We start from the raw sequence: 14944 nt of genomic DNA on the forward strand, positions 1-14944 counted from the left end.
TCCAACGCTACACAGCTCCACTCTAGCTGCAGCATCTAAGCAACCGTTGGTCGATTGCATGAACGCCAAAAAACTTGTCATCAACGCATTCTTTTTTCAGATCCAGCCTCCAGTTGACTGGATGGCGCGAACCTCGGATGCGCTAGAGGAGTCGTGCGACTTCCTTACATATATCCAATGCATAAATCGTCTCTGGTGTCCCGCTCCGCCCGTCTCTTAGTAGCGGATGCATTCATGCAACTTCCCTAATATGGCCGACCTGCATTAGCAGCAGCATCGACAATTCGCAGTGTCGCCACAACGACGACTTGATCCAGCGTCGCATCAGGATCTACGGCAAGCTTCAACGCTCGTATCGTGACTTAGTCCAGAGGGGTAGCTCTATTCGGTTTGGTCAAATGCCATTCCGGACGTTTCGGTCCATTGCTGTTCAGTCTTTCTTTCGAGCGCTAAGTGTAAATCTCCTCCGGAGCTTGTTCTTTGTTGGCGACATGGGCGCCTGGGCCTCTACGGGACTTCCCGGAGTCGAGGATGAGCTGGCGGTGCTGCTGCCGCTTCGAGAGCTTGAGCGTTGGATGGTTTCGTTAAGGATGTCGTCCAGGCTAACATTGCGGTCAGAGAATATGGGCGCGACTGACGTGTCGATATGTTCGGTGAACTTCGATGAAGCCATGGCGACTATGTTTGGAGGTTTCTAGCGGGTTGGAGGGAGTGAGAACTTGTTGGTAGGCGAAAAATTGTGACTGTGACGAGGGTTTGTATCAAGGATGATGTCTGATATCTCGAAGAAGTGGCGTGTATCTGCCAAACAACAGCTGATATAGATGGGGAGTCGGCTTTCAAAAGAGTTTGATTCAGGGTATAATTATGTCTGTATTCTTCATCTTCGGCATTCTGCGGGCTTGGGGATCACCAGGCATTTATAAAAAGTGCGGCCAGAGTGGCACACACGACTCACGACTCACGAGGGTGTCACACGCCCATCTCCTACAGCGTTGCCGGCGTCGCACCGCCGTCACCCTGTCGCGCACTCGCGTCGAAGAGCGAGAGAGGATCAGAGGACCCCCCCGGCCTGAGAAGCAACGGTTCATGATTGATCGGCACGCACGGCAGTGCGGCCAGAGTCGCCAGACACAGAACTCAGGGTCCAACCCCCAGCAAGACCCGAGTCTAGCCCTTAGCATGGGCGGGTCTCTCCGGAGGGCGGAGATGATTTGCGGTTCATCAGATCCCCGTTTTGGCGAGTCAGTCCTGGTTCCAAGAAAAATCTGTGGATGCTCGAATGCATACACTGCGACTGTCTGCGAGCTAAATCCTTAAGTTTAGTGGGGGAGGGTCGAACAATATGACAATATCCCTTGCAAGTTGAGATGGCGAAATGAGTTGGGCGAAACACGAAACCTGTTCCGAATCTCAAAAATCCACTCGAATGTCCTTGAGGGCGCATGGAATCCTCGTTAATGTTGCCCCTTCCAACGGTGGATCCAGATGGACCAAAATGCCCAAAACCGCGGAGGATCGACGACGACAAAAACGCTTGTCCAGTTTGCTAGGGGTCCTCGCAGCATCGGAACTGCGGAATCCTCAGGAATTTCATCCTGCATTCTCTCGTTGCGTGTGGAATTGCCGCAGACCTCACCTCAAACCCTTGACGGATCCCGAACCGTTGACTGTGGCGAAAGGGTCTCGTGCTTCAACAAAGCGGGCACGAGAAATCAGTTGCGCCGACTCGAAGCGGAGCGAGATGATTCGCAGAGCTCTTGGGCGATGTTGAATGTCGAGGCATTTCTGGCATTTTCCAAGATCCGGGAGCCGGTAGGACTTTTCATCGTTGTGGCTTGCAACTAATGCGCGATTAGGCTCAATTTGTGATGGTTGCCACACTATAATTGGCACTGGTCTCGTGCCCCTCATAATTATGGTGTTGCCTGTTGGCCTCTTCGAATAACAAGCCAACGAAAATGCCAGACACCAACCTTGTCCCGCCAACAAAAAGGTCCCTCAGTACTTCCGTTGAAGAACCTCCCCTCATGGTCTTTGGTTGGGAACAGCAGTGGCTCAACCAGGTCTAGAGCTTCACTGAAGCATGAAATCCATCCTATGCAACAGGTGATGCTCGACTGGAACTAAACTTGGACAATAGCTGATTCCTTGTTGTGATGCTTACGCGCCCCTCTAAAATTTCCTCTTGAATTTGGGTGGATTCTCACTTTTCCCAGACTGGATAGGTACATCGAACGTTGGGCAATATCATTGGTTGTAGACTTCCCGAAGAGAGTCTTTGTCGTCGATCTCACCACACCATGTATGATGCAGCGAGTTACAGACTACAGCATACCCTGGTGATCTTGGACAAGCCTCGTCTATCTAGATTCAAGCTCTTTCGGAGTACAGGGTAACCTTCCGGCTTCAGGGTCCCAGACGCTGTTCCCCAGGTTTCAACGGACTGGTATGAATCCGAGCATGAGCTTCATAATGAGTCCATATCGGAAGAGAACAAGTACCAGTACCATAGCACGACTCCAGTCCACGATTTCCTTTGTTCAGACATGCAAATGGGATTTAGCCATGATGCTGCGTAACCATCTCATATCCTCGATGACGACATTTCGGACTGCTGGTCCATTTTTCGTACATCCTTAAATATATTCGGTATACTTCGAACTCGACCGTATCGGAGATGATTTAATCAATTCCCTCCCCATTGTGGTTGCACCATGCCAATCCTAAGTCAGGGATATTCATGGGATTTAAAAGGAGTCTGAATTTAATCCTTTATCGTCACTATATTTCCCTGTATCCAGGCGCCGATTCTTCGGGTACGGATGACGGTTAGTGTCATTCTGCAGGAGTCCGTGTGCTCTATACCGTGAAGATGGTCCATGGTTACACGGAACTAATTCTGGTCATTTAGTTCCTGCGGTGGTTGATGTTCGCAATACACGATCAATCCACAGGAATATCATCTTCTTCTTTCGCTACTACCTCCACATGACGAGCCAGGGAGCGCAATCGGTCATTTGAACCGGGCCATCTTCGCCATAAAGCAGGGCCACGTCCACCGTCAGCAACCTTCGGAGATAAGCACGAATTTGCATGGGAAGCTGCTGGTCAAGGAGAGGAATCCGCGATTTACCGGAGCATGTTGATTGTGGCAGTCTGCAGTTGAGATGCCAATTAGTAGAGGTATTCTTTGCCGCGAAACTTGCCGGCTTAAGTCAAACTCGGTCCCTTGGAGAATTTAAGAGAACCTTAAACCATGGGTTGTAAAAGGATATGTCATAAATTTGAGGTCTACAATCATCACAATCCCGTCTGCATTTAAGACCGGATAGCGAGCCCCGTTGATATGACATCACCGCTGCCTCTTTGTACACCCACTCACACCACTGTAGTGCCCTGATTGACATTTCAAGCGAATTTCTAAACGATTGGCCCAGGTTAGATTAAAATGATAACTTGTGATATCCAGCCATCCAGGACACACTCTACTAATATAGCAAAGCCATATACTAAAGAGGAAATATGGTGATCGCTGTATATCGAAGCACAATCCTTCCTCTTCCCTGTAGAGAGCAGAGTCAAGGTACAAAGGCCTTTGTCGACAAACTCATTGTACAGCACTAAAACTCTAAAGTCTGGCTTCGTAGCATTTAACGCCTCGAGGATGTGGAACAACAAAGGTTGCATACTAACAATGAGGTAACAAGAGGATAACTAACGAAATACTAACTAACTAAATTATTGTTTAAGGACCATACCTAGTGATACCTTTATATCAACTCCTAGACTATAGACTCTGGAAGTGCCAGTATAAATTCCTATCAACTGCATATCCTCATCGACTCATTCAATTGTTTCTTCTAAAATCCTGGCTTAGCCACAGTGCTTACTCAACTCAGTCCAAGCAGTATCATAAAAACGATACCGATTTAAATTGTCGTGAGAAGGGTATCCACACCACTCTATTCGCCTGCGGGTTTTGACGACGGTTATTCCCGCTGAACAGTAATTACGAGTCCAACGAGCTCAAGTGGACTAAAATTATAGACAAGTGCTACTGCTGCCTTAAGGGATATAGGCGCAATGAGAAGAAGCACCTGAAGAATTGCACATACACTTCCTGATGTAGGTTAAAGACTAGTCACAAGAGATGAGAGGTGGAGGGATTGAAAATCAATAGGAATTCACAAATAATAGTCAAATCAGTGAGCATAAACCCTAATCCCAGTCGCCTATAACCTAAATTAATCCAATGGGAGTATCTATACTTCTCCATCCTAAATCCATTACGATCCATCATAATTGATGCGTGGTTTGTTTCATTGATTGGTAACTTCTCGCTTCCGCCTCCTAAATATCCTTCCCAGTCTCGAACTGCAGCAGTAACAAGCCACCAGAAGCCCGCCACACCACCGAGGACCGAAGCGATAATGATAGTCTTGATGATCTTCTTATGTGTCAGGCCATGGCTTTTGCCAGCGCTCGAGGCACGTTGCGTGGACGTGATAGTTGAAGTTGATGTCGCGGGAAGCGGGGGCTGGGTCACTCGCTCGCTGTTTATGAACTCGGTGACCGCCGTTTCGCTTGCATCCCGCCCGACTAATACGCCATTTGCCGTGATGCGGAATCCTGCACCAAATCTCGACTCCTGCCTGGAAGTGAGTGTTAAGACGGAGGGAACACTAGTCGGTCAACCAGATCGAAAAGGTCAACGTTCGACATCATTCTGATAGATTTATAGCACGATGGATATCGGTAGTCCGCATACATGACCGCGGTACTACCTCTGGTCAGCCGTGTGGATGCCGTCGACACGGTATAACCGGACGGGCAGCGGAGGAAATTGTTGCGCTCGCTGCGATACTGTTGAAGTCGCCGCCGGAGTAGCGGTACCCAGGGTTGCTGTGGGTGCGACACCGTGATCTGTCCTCGTCGTGGGTGCTTGTACTATTGATCCCGAATAGCATGAATTGTCCTTTCCAAGAACCGGGTACTAAACAATGAAGAAGTTCCTATATTCCCCGACACTGTCGATGCTCGGTGAACAAGTAAGTACTGGACTTCGCGAATACGTCGCGTCGACATCGGGACTAGAGAGGTGAGGGAGAAGTGTACGTCATTAGCGACTCAAGAGTGACCTATGCGAAGACTTGAGATGTTAATTAGTCGTGCGGCCCATTCGAATTTTTGAGATAAAGTTGATCTTGCGCCTCCAGCGCAAGGATAAACTCCTTCTTAGATATTGGATGCAATGGAGAATTCTTACTACGTATTCATCCCTTATTGAAAGGTTGAGTTGTTGAGGCTTTTACGGTCGGTAGGCCAACTGCAGAGGGCCGCGGAACTGATGAAGAGGATGTGGAGGCGCAGCAAGGTCCATCACCAGTCCCCCACATTCCTAGCCATCCAGAATCCAGTGCTTCGAGGATATTTATATTGTTATTTGCTGTGTAACACAATGCGTTGTCGGTTGTCTGTGTAGTGAACGGGTGATAGGGACGGGGGGATCACATCTCGCCCGTCCTCATCTATTACTGTTGACCGTCATGAGCGTCGACGTGTGCTTCAGTCCAAGTACCTCCTCCTTTCCTTGCAGCGCTCGCATGTACATCTTCTCTGCCTCCTCCAGCTTGCCCTGATTGGCGTAGAGCAAGCCCAGGTTGTGAAATGCCCATTCAATGCCATTCTGTGAAATGCCGCATTTTGATATTATAGATAAACACCTTGCTACATGCTGGAGGAGGAGTCGTTGCTGTATAACCCACCATTCATTTATATTATTTCCCGGAACGTGTAATCCGATAAACCTTAGAGCTAGCCTCACCATGTCCTGATTCCATTCTGGATTTAGTAATTTAGTACATGCATAGTCCATGAGTGTACACAACTATGCATTCTGCACCCTCCCGACTCCACTGAATCCCGTGAGAACGAGTTTGCTTCCACCAGTCCGTGGTTACACAACACTCGAACCGCTGCATCGAAGTTTGTTCGTTCTTCAGTGAGTTTTTGGATCCATTCTGGATCACTTGAATCGTCGTGACAGAGAAGCTCGAACCAGAGGTCCTGGTTGTCAAAATACGCCCACAGCTGAAGGATCTGAGCCGAAAGTCGGTTCTGTTGTTCCACATGCTTGTATGAGATATCCCATGTGGTGTAGAGCATTCGATCTTCGTACGAGTTTAGTTTAGGACTATTCTCTTTTAGTTTCAACCATGATTCTTCATATAGATGAAGGTACTCAGCCAAACCGGTCATCACTTGATCAAGATATGCTCCGGCGGTCGCAAGTGCAAGAGGAAGTCCGTCTAATTCTTTGACGAGCTTGATAGCATCGGGATCTGTCGTCCTAGTTAGTATCCTCTCCATAGGGTCAAAAATTACCTTACCATTGTTCAATCCTTCGCCTCTTGACGCGTTCCACAGGATCTTAAGGCAATCCTGCACATTCTACAGCTTTTGGACTGGGATGCCATGGCCAATTTTGACATGCGACGACCGCGTGGTGATGATTATTGATCCTTGATAAGATTCCGGGGAGTACTTCTTAATGTCCAATGCCGTAGGATCCGTGTTACCTAGTACCTTTGGGTTGTCGTAGTTGTCGTATATGATCCGCCATCTTCCGTTATTTCGAAGACTCAGCCACTCCTTGACGGCACCCACCAAGCTTCCATTAAAATCCACGTGCTAAGACGCTGAGCAGACGGATGCTCTTGCCGTATCCTCCGGGCGACTTTCGCAAAGTTTTGCTTCAGAGAGTCCCCATCTTTGGTGTTCAGCCATAAGATCGCTGAGTAGCTATCTCTGTATCGCTTTGTGTACGCCACTGTCAATTGAGTTTTACCGATTCCCCAAGACCATGAAGAACAGCAACACAACGGCTGCCATCGCCTCTGAGCGCCTTGCGTATCTCCATAAGCTCTCTTTCTCTTGCAACGAAGTGCTCAGTTTCAGCAACATCGAAAAGGCTGAAAGGTATCGTGAAGTCTTCAAAGTGACGACCTATTCTGGTCAGCATTCTCCTGACTTCATAACGGAGAACGCCTTACGATTCGATGTATTTTCGATCTCAGTATGAAGCCGTCGAAACACATTATCTCTCCCTTCTCCATAGATCGGTGGCATAGTTGTTAATTTAAATACTTTTGTTTCCCTTGGGAGATATTAAGTGAAGTGTTACTAAGTGCTACTGAACCTGTTTGGTACAGATCAAAATATCCCCGTTGTCTAGAGCCAAACCCTCACAAACGGGGTCCTGATCTGGCCTAGGATATGAAATCAAAGGCCGCAGATTTCTGAGGTTCTTTGATGCATAGATCGACCGAAATAGATGCAGCAGGTATCCACTCAAAAGTGCTCCAACCCATCAGGAGCAGCTTGCTCTCCGCAAAATTCAATCTTCTTATAGCCGGCCTTGTTCTTTCCCGTCCCGTTGATGAATTCTTCAAGCGTCACCTCCTCGCCATGCTTCCATGTATGTGAGAGTATGGCATACTTCTTCAGAACATCGTCGGTAGCCAAATCTTCCGTCAGACTGAGATGGCCGTACGGTAGCTGTCGCGCTTCAAGAAACGCATTGCTCTTGCTCGTACCTGTTAACGCCCCAGGAAGCCAGGATTCCGACAGTACTAGGCATCGCTTTTTGTTGGAGAATAGATGAATCATAAAGATATGTCGGTATAGACTTGAAAGTGCGAAAAAGGCTTCAGCCTCATTGTTGAATGTGCAGACTGTGGCTGTGTTTATACCATATCGAGGCTGATGGGCCCCTCCTCGACACCTCCTTTCTCCTCGCGATATTTTCTGACAGTCACTGTCATCGGCGTTTAGCGATGATAGTCCTCCGCATTCCGTAGTTGATACGATATCTCAACACCATCGTAAGTTGTCAAGGTTTCCAACTATAACTATCCCTAACTTACTTTTGTAGCCCATTGTAACCTTCAAGTGCCTGGCGATGCGCCTTTCGAACCGAAATCCTCACCTGGAAAAGGATGGGGCGTCTTTGCCACTAGATAAATTAACCAAGGAGCCATAATCTTGAGAGAAAAGTCACTTTTCGTCGTCCGAACACCGCACGAACGGATCGTAGAAGATGGAGGGCATTTCAACCTTTGACACCCAACTCGAAACCACAATTCCTGCAGCTCTGCGACAATGCTCGTGCACCCTTCACGCATATGACAGCAGGCTTTGACGAGAACTCCTTCGTCATTTCAAATGGGCCGCAGGTCAACAGATCTCCAGGACATGGCCTATTCCTCCTTCTCTCGCGCTTCAACCGCTCTTGTGTGCCAAACTCCAAGATTATAATTACCGATGGTGAAAACAGTGCAAGTTTGCGACTTAAGGACATCATCAGTAGCGAAGAGATCACTTTATATGATAATACAGATTTTAAAGGCAGGAATAGAGACGAGCGCCATCACGCGCTGCGTTTCATATGCGATTACAAAGCGTGTCCGTCAGGCACTCATTTCCAACAAGTCAGTGATATGCGACGGCCATTCCTTCGAGGCTACAGTACTTTACGCTTTGATGTAGATTTGAACGGAGAGAAACAGGATTGTCCCTCACCGATTATCATCGACTCTCAATTGAATAGCCATAAAGTACCAAGCAAAAAATTAAATGAAGATCAAAATGAAGTACCGGTATGGAATCATATTGACAACGGGAATATAAAAAAATAGAAAACGAGGGATAAAAAGAGCCGGTAGTCGAGCCTAGGTCGACAGTCAGATAGCGCCTGAACCGCAGCGACAACCAAAGCTGAAGACGACTCAATGCCTGCCCTGGTGGTTGTTCACGGGAGAGGCGGCATGGGTGGGTATTACTTAGGTATTGACGGTTTTCCCGGTCTGAGGAATAAAGCTACGGGCTATAACTAATTATATTTTAAAGTATGAAGGTGAAGGGTGAATCGAGTATTCACTTCGGGCCAGGTCAGGAGATTATACTAGTGCCTTAGGCAGGGACCGATGCGTCATTCCATGTCGGAGGCTCCATGTCATTAAGAATGCTAGGAACACGAGTTCAACTAAACGAAGCATCTGCATCAATTGATATTACAACTACTTCACCTTACAGACTACAACATGATCATGCCTCTGCATTCCTAACTAGGGATGGGATTCAATTCAACATAGGTATTGTAGGAGGACAGGGATCACCGGCAAAGAAGCGCTGGGTTGAGGGCGGGGATTGATTACCACAGTATCTCCAAGACGTCTTTAGCGCCACTCTCCACTGCTCATCAGTCATTAAAGGAGCGTTCATCCAGTCACGTATTCAACCACGTCCTCATCAATATGTCCAACGTCCAACGACCGGAACCGAAAGATTAATTACAGAAACCCGGAAGCATGAACTAGGCTCCTCAACGGACGACAGACAGCGCGTTCCATGCGTTTTGACGACGCCCCCTCGCTGCCCACAACAAATCGCTCGCCAAAAGATACGAGACTAAGCTTAAGTGCTGATGCCGAACAGGCTTCCGAGCAGGACGGAGATGAATTGGGCGATGCCAGAGATGAGCTGGGAGAGAAATGTTAGCCATTGCGGAGGGATTGCTGAGTTTCAAGAAATAGACTTACCGGTGCCAATGTCGTGACGAGATCCTTGATGGTATTGATGAAGTCCGGAGTGAGGATCGAACCAAGGGCGTCAGCCAGCGACTGCATAACCTCCGGAGTGATGATATTAACAAGAGGGCCGAGCAGATTGCTGATAGTGCCGATCAAGTCAACGATCTGCTTAGGCGTGGGATCCGCAAGGAGGATGGCCGCGCCGTCGATGACAACAGCGAGCTTGTCAATGGTTTCAGCATTGAGGAGCTTCCCAAGGGAGCCAAGGATGCCGGTCAGGTTGCCCAGGACGCCGCCGAGATCGAGTTGGCGGGTATCGAGCTGATTCATCTGGTTCATGAGCTCAGCGGGGATGGGGAGGGCGTAGGGAAGGGCGGCGGGTTGAGGAGCGGCAGCGGGCTCCGCGGCGGGGATGGCGGCGACGAAGGTGGGGAGGGCAAAGGCCGCGAAGGCGAAGAGCTTGGTGAAATGCATCTTGATATGTAGGGGTGGTGCAACGGTGAACGCTTGCGTTGGAGTGTTTTGGAAAGGGTGGGTAAGAGGACTGACTGGCAGACAGTGAGCGATTGATATCAAGATACAAAAGCTTTCGAAAGGTGCTCGAGATAGATTGGATGGTTCAAGAGATGGGGAGTGACATTGGAAGAAACCGTTTCAGCAGTCTTATATGGCAGACATAAGAGCTTTCTCATGGTAACAGCTGCCTCCGGCTAGAGATGCCATTCGGCACGGCATAGGACGCATTCCGGTTCCTGGAGGTACCGCACGGTGGGCGTTTTTGGGCATTTTCATGTGCTTTGCGCCTTTGCCGTCATCGAGATCGTTCAGTCTGATGGCTTAAACGGGCTTGGAGTCCTGAATTCTCCATCCAGCATAGCTCCACTTCCTCCTCACTGGTGGGAGGGGACGCACGGTTTGGGGCAAATCAAGCAAACCAACCCCATGGGGAGAACCCATGTGCTCAGGTGCCCTAACTGGCAGCCAATTCAAGGAAGGATAGTTGACGGGCGGGGTAAAAGCACGGGGAACAGGGTAAGCGAAAGCACTTTCATTTGTCAATGGGTCTGTGATCTGGACAGGAGCTGCTTGATATCGGATATTCAAGCTTTAGGTGAGGTTGTTTGGTAGAGCGGGTCAGTATGGACCATCTCCAATTCACCGTGCAGCTGATGCATGTCGAACCAGGAACGCGCCAGGGGTTAGGGTCAGGGGTCAGTGGCCTAAGGCTGCTAGACAGGAACGCTAGCAGCGATAGGGGTTCCTTGCATCCCTTGTGTTGTAATGATTCTGATTGGCCCGGATGCTTGGGTACCAGATCTTCCGCGATTTCGGTCATGGAGACAGGAGAAGCTCATCTTGAGTTCTTCCCTCTTCATCCATCACTGCAACTCCAACAAGGCTCCAGCCTCCATGGTATTTCCTTCAATCCCTACATACAAGGCTTGATCCAAGCTTATATCCGCATCCAGTTCCAGGATTCAGCCAATGACGTCAAAGCCATTGGTGGGAACTCTGTGACTGTCCTTCATGCTCATGAGCCATGCTTACTGCTTTCTCCGGAACGCTGATCTTCCCGCAAAATACCCATGGAAAAATCCGCGATGTATTACGGGCAACTTGGAACCGAGTTCCATACGAGATTGCGAGCACGGCATATGACCTAACAGCTTTTCTGTTCATCTGAATGACCAGGAGCCATCCAGATCATCCATGAACGTGTCGATGAACAAGGAATCCACCAGCATTGACTGACCACCACCAACTACCTCGTGAGCCAATGGGACCTCGCCGCTCGATCTGCCGTGAACCAGCTTTAAATCCGCAATTGAGGTTCCCTACGGATTTTGATTTTACTACATGAGCGCCAAAAACTCGCTAATCAGGGGATCGTATTGGATTATTGACTGAGTCTGCATATTCCATCACTTTCACATGGTTGCCGAATCTCTCGTGAATACCAGACACGGTCCACGGAGCACGGCTTGCCGAGTTTGGAGCTCTCCACAATAGTCCACATGCTTCTCTCCACACTGGGGGTACCCTAGTCCCTGCAGGCGACCGGGCAACGAGTAACTGGAGCTCTCAAGACTCCAACCCATTCAAAGACAGCTGCTACTTGGGCCATCAGGACGAGAATAGAGTCGAATCAGTGACTGTAGGATAATTGAGCATCGAATATTTGGCATTGATCTCATAAATTCACCAAGGCAAGCCCGTATGTGCATTTGTCCAGTAGCTCTTTTAAGTACATTATCAACATTAACAAACAATGAGCTTCTGCTCGTCGTGACTGCTTCGTGACAACTACAACAACCGCCATACCACTCGTCTAGAGACCAATGGCCAATCCCAAAATACCAACCATACCAGCAACCCCCGCCGCAAACATCCCATTGCCCATTCCCAGCGCCCCCGTCGGAGCCGGCGCCAACGCACTCGACGTACTCTCGGCCCCCGCGCCACCATCCGCACCACTCGCCCCGGCACCGCCTCCCCTCCCGCCAAAGGCCGACGGGATCGCGTTCGCGCCCGACTCGACAAGGTTGCCGGCGTTGATCTTGCTCTGCATGGCGCCGACGTAGCTCTTGACCTCAGTGGGTAGTTCGTTGAACCAGGACGGCGTGTTGCCGGCCTGGAACTCGGCGGCGATGGAGGAGCGGCCGGTAGGGTTCATGATCTGGCCGAGGACAGTGGCGGGGATGGCGGTGATGAGAAGCGAGACGAGAGAGGAGGGCGGTGCGCCGATGTCGAAGACGTTGATCGTAGTGCTGGGGTTGCCGAAGGGGGCGCTTATGGCCGGGTTGAGTTCGCCGAAGGCGGATCTGGGGACGAGTTAGTTGGGGATGGAAGATGGTGCGGAGAGGTCGTACATTTGTGCGAGGAAGTCGGTCGGGTTGATGGAGGCCGTGGAGGTTTGACTGGGAATCTGCGCGACTGCTGCAGCGCCGGCGAGCACGGCGTGGAGGAGGATAGACTTCATGATGAACGACTAAAGAGGATACGCTAGACTGCGAAGGAAAACAAATTGACGGTTCAGATATGTTCGAATGAGTGGACTATCTTGGCGGCGGCGATGTTTTGAAGATGAGCAGACTTGACCCTAAGAACGGAGGAACAATTGACTTGAAGGAACTCGACATCTAGATAAATCATGATGGTAGGGGTAGTATATTCATGAGGGGTTCCATGTGCACTCTGCCCCTCTACGGCTGCACGGGTGACGGGATAGTGGACTCTAGTCTCCAATACGGCCTTCCCCAGAGCTCTTCCGTCCATCCCAATGAACGGGCCGTGCACATACTTCCCCGTGGGATACAGGGATAGAATCTCCTATCCGCAAGCGCCCAGGCAGCTTGTGGGGTGCTTCGGAATCATGAAGGGCAAACTCACCCGAAGGCATTAAGGGCAGGTGAGCAGCCGTCAGGCGACCTATGTATCCCGAGCCAGGGACCATGTAGCCCGTTTCCCTGCCAAAAGACTCTGCATGGTGTAGCAATACTTCCTATCCGTGGTATAGAATGACAAAATACCGCCAAGTGGAGAGGACCATCCAAAAAAAAAACGCCATGACCTAGGGCTTGAAACTGGTCGTCTCTTTAGCAACATCAGACATGTGAACATGTCGCTTACTCTCCCGGCCACTGCCCCGCTGTAGAGAGCTACAGTATCATGCACGCATGGTGTCCCTAGTTGCACCGGTCAGCGTCAATCCGCCAGCAAGCGTACCCTCGTCAGCTGTCAAACTCCCCTTAGGGTGGTAGGTAACTGGCTACTTGAAAGTGAAATGGGCGCCATGCAAAGGTGCAGAACTGTAGTCCACAGACAGCAGGGGAGCGGGCAAAATGACGCGACGTTGAAAAAAGATGGGCTCGGGAGCCCGGATTCGATGGTTCCGAGCGACCGGGCTGGATCTAACTCTCCGCACCTCCACATCTTCGGTTAGCCCCGTTGTTCTGGCGGCTGGTCCGTCCGCAATCGTGCGTGGCTTGAACATGGGAGCTCGAACGCCCTGGCGTGGCCGGAGCAGGAGCCGTTGCGCGACTGTTGCGTCCGGTAATAACTGCCTGAAGGCTGAAAGTCGCGGGAACATGTGGGATGGGTGGAGTGGCTGGGATTTGATGTCACTGGTACAGGATCGTGTGGGAGGCATGGTTTGGGAGCGGGGAATACAGCGGGCATAAAGGTCAATTAAATTGGAAATCGCCTATTGGTGGCATGGATCCTGACAACGCGTGCCCACACGTTTCCGCCAGTTCCTTGCCGGCACATGTGAATTGTTGGTCAAAGGTGAAATCGGAGAGGTTAGGAAGTCAAAAATACCATTCTGTTGGTACGAGGGATATCTTCAAAGCTTGTTGTCGTGGAGATATCATCCTGGTCACGATCTAACCCAATGTCCAAAAGATCGATGCATCCAAACACCATAATCATCATTCCATACGGAATACACAAAACCACACACCTATATTCCCCCTGCCCATGTCTCATGTCGTCCTAAATCACATGGCCCATCTTGGTCAACCGTTTCCTCATATCGTTCATGTAGTACTTCTTGGGATACGTTCTGATGAACTTCGGCGTGAGCGGGTAGGTCACTTTCAGCGTCCCGACCATCAGATTGTAGAACGCCCGTCGAGACTTGGTGTCCTTGAATCCGAACTCCTCCCGGAGTGTCGGGGGCAACATGTACGTCGTGAAAACGCGAAGCAACGGCAGCGGAGCCCGTACCCATAGAGGAGCTACTTTATTCCACAGAACGTCTTGCGCGACGGCGCGAGCGTGGTCGTTGATCTCGGCCTTCGCGATCTGCTCGTCCCAATACCTCCAGAACGCGGCGCGGTTCGCCGGCCACAGTTTCTGGGGCACGCGCAGCGACGTGGCCAAGATGGCGTACTGTGTATAGATCTTATCATGCTCCTTCTCGGGGAGCGACCCGAAGATCTTCGTGTAGAGGTTGATGGCGGTGGCATACAAGGTGGCGGCGACCCAGAGTTGCAGATCCGGATCGTCGGCGCTGTAGTCCCGGCCTCCATCCTTCCCCTTGACGACGGTGTGAGCCTTGTGGACGAGGTTGATGATGGCCTCTTTTTCAGCCGGAGTGCCGAACGTCATGCAGTAGACGTAGGTCATCGTCGTCCGCAGGCGGTCGACGGGCCGATAGGCGAAGTTGCTGTGGTTGTTCACGCCAGCGGCGACGGATGGGTGAGCCATTTGAAGGAGAACCGCGACACCGCCGCCGGAGAGTAGGATGGCTTCCCGGACGATCTTCTTGATCTCCTTTGGTTGGTAGGCGGGATCCAGACCGCCCCATTTCATGGGCTCCGAGTCCTCAGACACCGAGTGGAAGGAGG

At 50.4% G+C, this 14944-nt stretch overlaps 8 protein-coding genes across 8 annotated transcripts; 3 read left to right on the top strand and 5 right to left on the bottom strand.

The window, feature by feature from the left end:
• The first annotated feature begins 309 nt into the window (after positions 1 to 309).
• P152DRAFT_15596 (uncharacterized protein) lies at positions 310 to 783 on the top strand. The gene has a single exon (XM_033673969.1). The coding sequence runs from the start codon at positions 399 to 401 to the stop codon at positions 696 to 698; it is 300 nt and encodes a 99-aa protein (XP_033538962.1). The 5' UTR covers positions 310 to 398; the 3' UTR covers positions 699 to 783.
• Positions 690 to 1404, top strand: P152DRAFT_15509 (uncharacterized protein). Its single transcript, XM_033673961.1, has one exon. It carries the CDS (start codon positions 868 to 870, stop codon positions 1318 to 1320), a length of 453 nt encoding a protein of 150 aa, XP_033538963.1. The 5' UTR covers positions 690 to 867; the 3' UTR covers positions 1321 to 1404.
• Positions 1405 to 5844: 4440 nt separating this feature from the next.
• On the bottom strand, positions 5845 to 6619 carry P152DRAFT_15641 (uncharacterized protein). The gene has a single exon (XM_033673972.1). The coding sequence runs from the start codon at positions 6370 to 6372 to the stop codon at positions 5851 to 5853; it is 522 nt and encodes a 173-aa protein (XP_033538964.1). The 5' UTR covers positions 6373 to 6619; the 3' UTR covers positions 5845 to 5850.
• Positions 6620 to 7353: 734 nt separating this feature from the next.
• Positions 7354 to 7941, bottom strand: P152DRAFT_445438 (uncharacterized protein; the record flags this gene model as incomplete). Its single annotated transcript, XM_033677856.1, has 2 exons — positions 7354 to 7874; positions 7929 to 7941. The coding sequence occupies 2 exons, from the start codon at positions 7939 to 7941 to the stop codon at positions 7354 to 7356; spliced, it is 534 nt and encodes a 177-aa protein (XP_033538965.1).
• Positions 7838 to 8895, top strand: P152DRAFT_15631 (uncharacterized protein). The gene has a single exon (XM_033673971.1). The coding sequence runs from the start codon at positions 8187 to 8189 to the stop codon at positions 8697 to 8699; it is 513 nt and encodes a 170-aa protein (XP_033538966.1). The 5' UTR covers positions 7838 to 8186; the 3' UTR covers positions 8700 to 8895.
• Positions 8896 to 9312: 417 nt separating this feature from the next.
• P152DRAFT_15698 (uncharacterized protein) lies at positions 9313 to 10307 on the bottom strand. The gene is made up of 2 exons (XM_033673979.1): positions 9603 to 10307; positions 9313 to 9543 (listed from the first exon to the last, which is right to left on the bottom strand). The coding sequence occupies exons 1-2, from the start codon at positions 10065 to 10067 to the stop codon at positions 9478 to 9480; spliced, it is 531 nt and encodes a 176-aa protein (XP_033538967.1). The 5' UTR covers positions 10068 to 10307; the 3' UTR covers positions 9313 to 9477.
• A 1615-nt stretch (positions 10308 to 11922) lies between these two features.
• P152DRAFT_445440 (uncharacterized protein) lies at positions 11923 to 12573 on the bottom strand (the record flags this gene model as incomplete). The annotated part of the gene is made up of 2 exons (XM_033677857.1): positions 11923 to 12415; positions 12464 to 12573. 2 exons carry the CDS (start codon positions 12571 to 12573, stop codon positions 11923 to 11925), a joined length of 603 nt encoding a protein of 200 aa, XP_033538968.1.
• Positions 12574 to 14087: 1514 nt separating this feature from the next.
• On the bottom strand, positions 14088 to 14909 carry P152DRAFT_387156 (uncharacterized protein; the record flags this gene model as incomplete). Its single annotated transcript, XM_033675871.1, has 1 exon — positions 14088 to 14909. The coding sequence occupies one exon, from the start codon at positions 14907 to 14909 to the stop codon at positions 14088 to 14090; it is 822 nt and encodes a 273-aa protein (XP_033538969.1).
• Positions 14910 to 14944: the final 35 nt, after the last annotated feature.

The sequence above is a fragment of the Eremomyces bilateralis genome, assembly GCF_010015585.1.
Source record: "Eremomyces bilateralis CBS 781.70 unplaced genomic scaffold P152scaffold_1, whole genome shotgun sequence".
In the NCBI taxonomy this organism is placed as follows: domain Eukaryota; kingdom Fungi; phylum Ascomycota; class Dothideomycetes; order Eremomycetales; family Eremomycetaceae; genus Eremomyces; species Eremomyces bilateralis.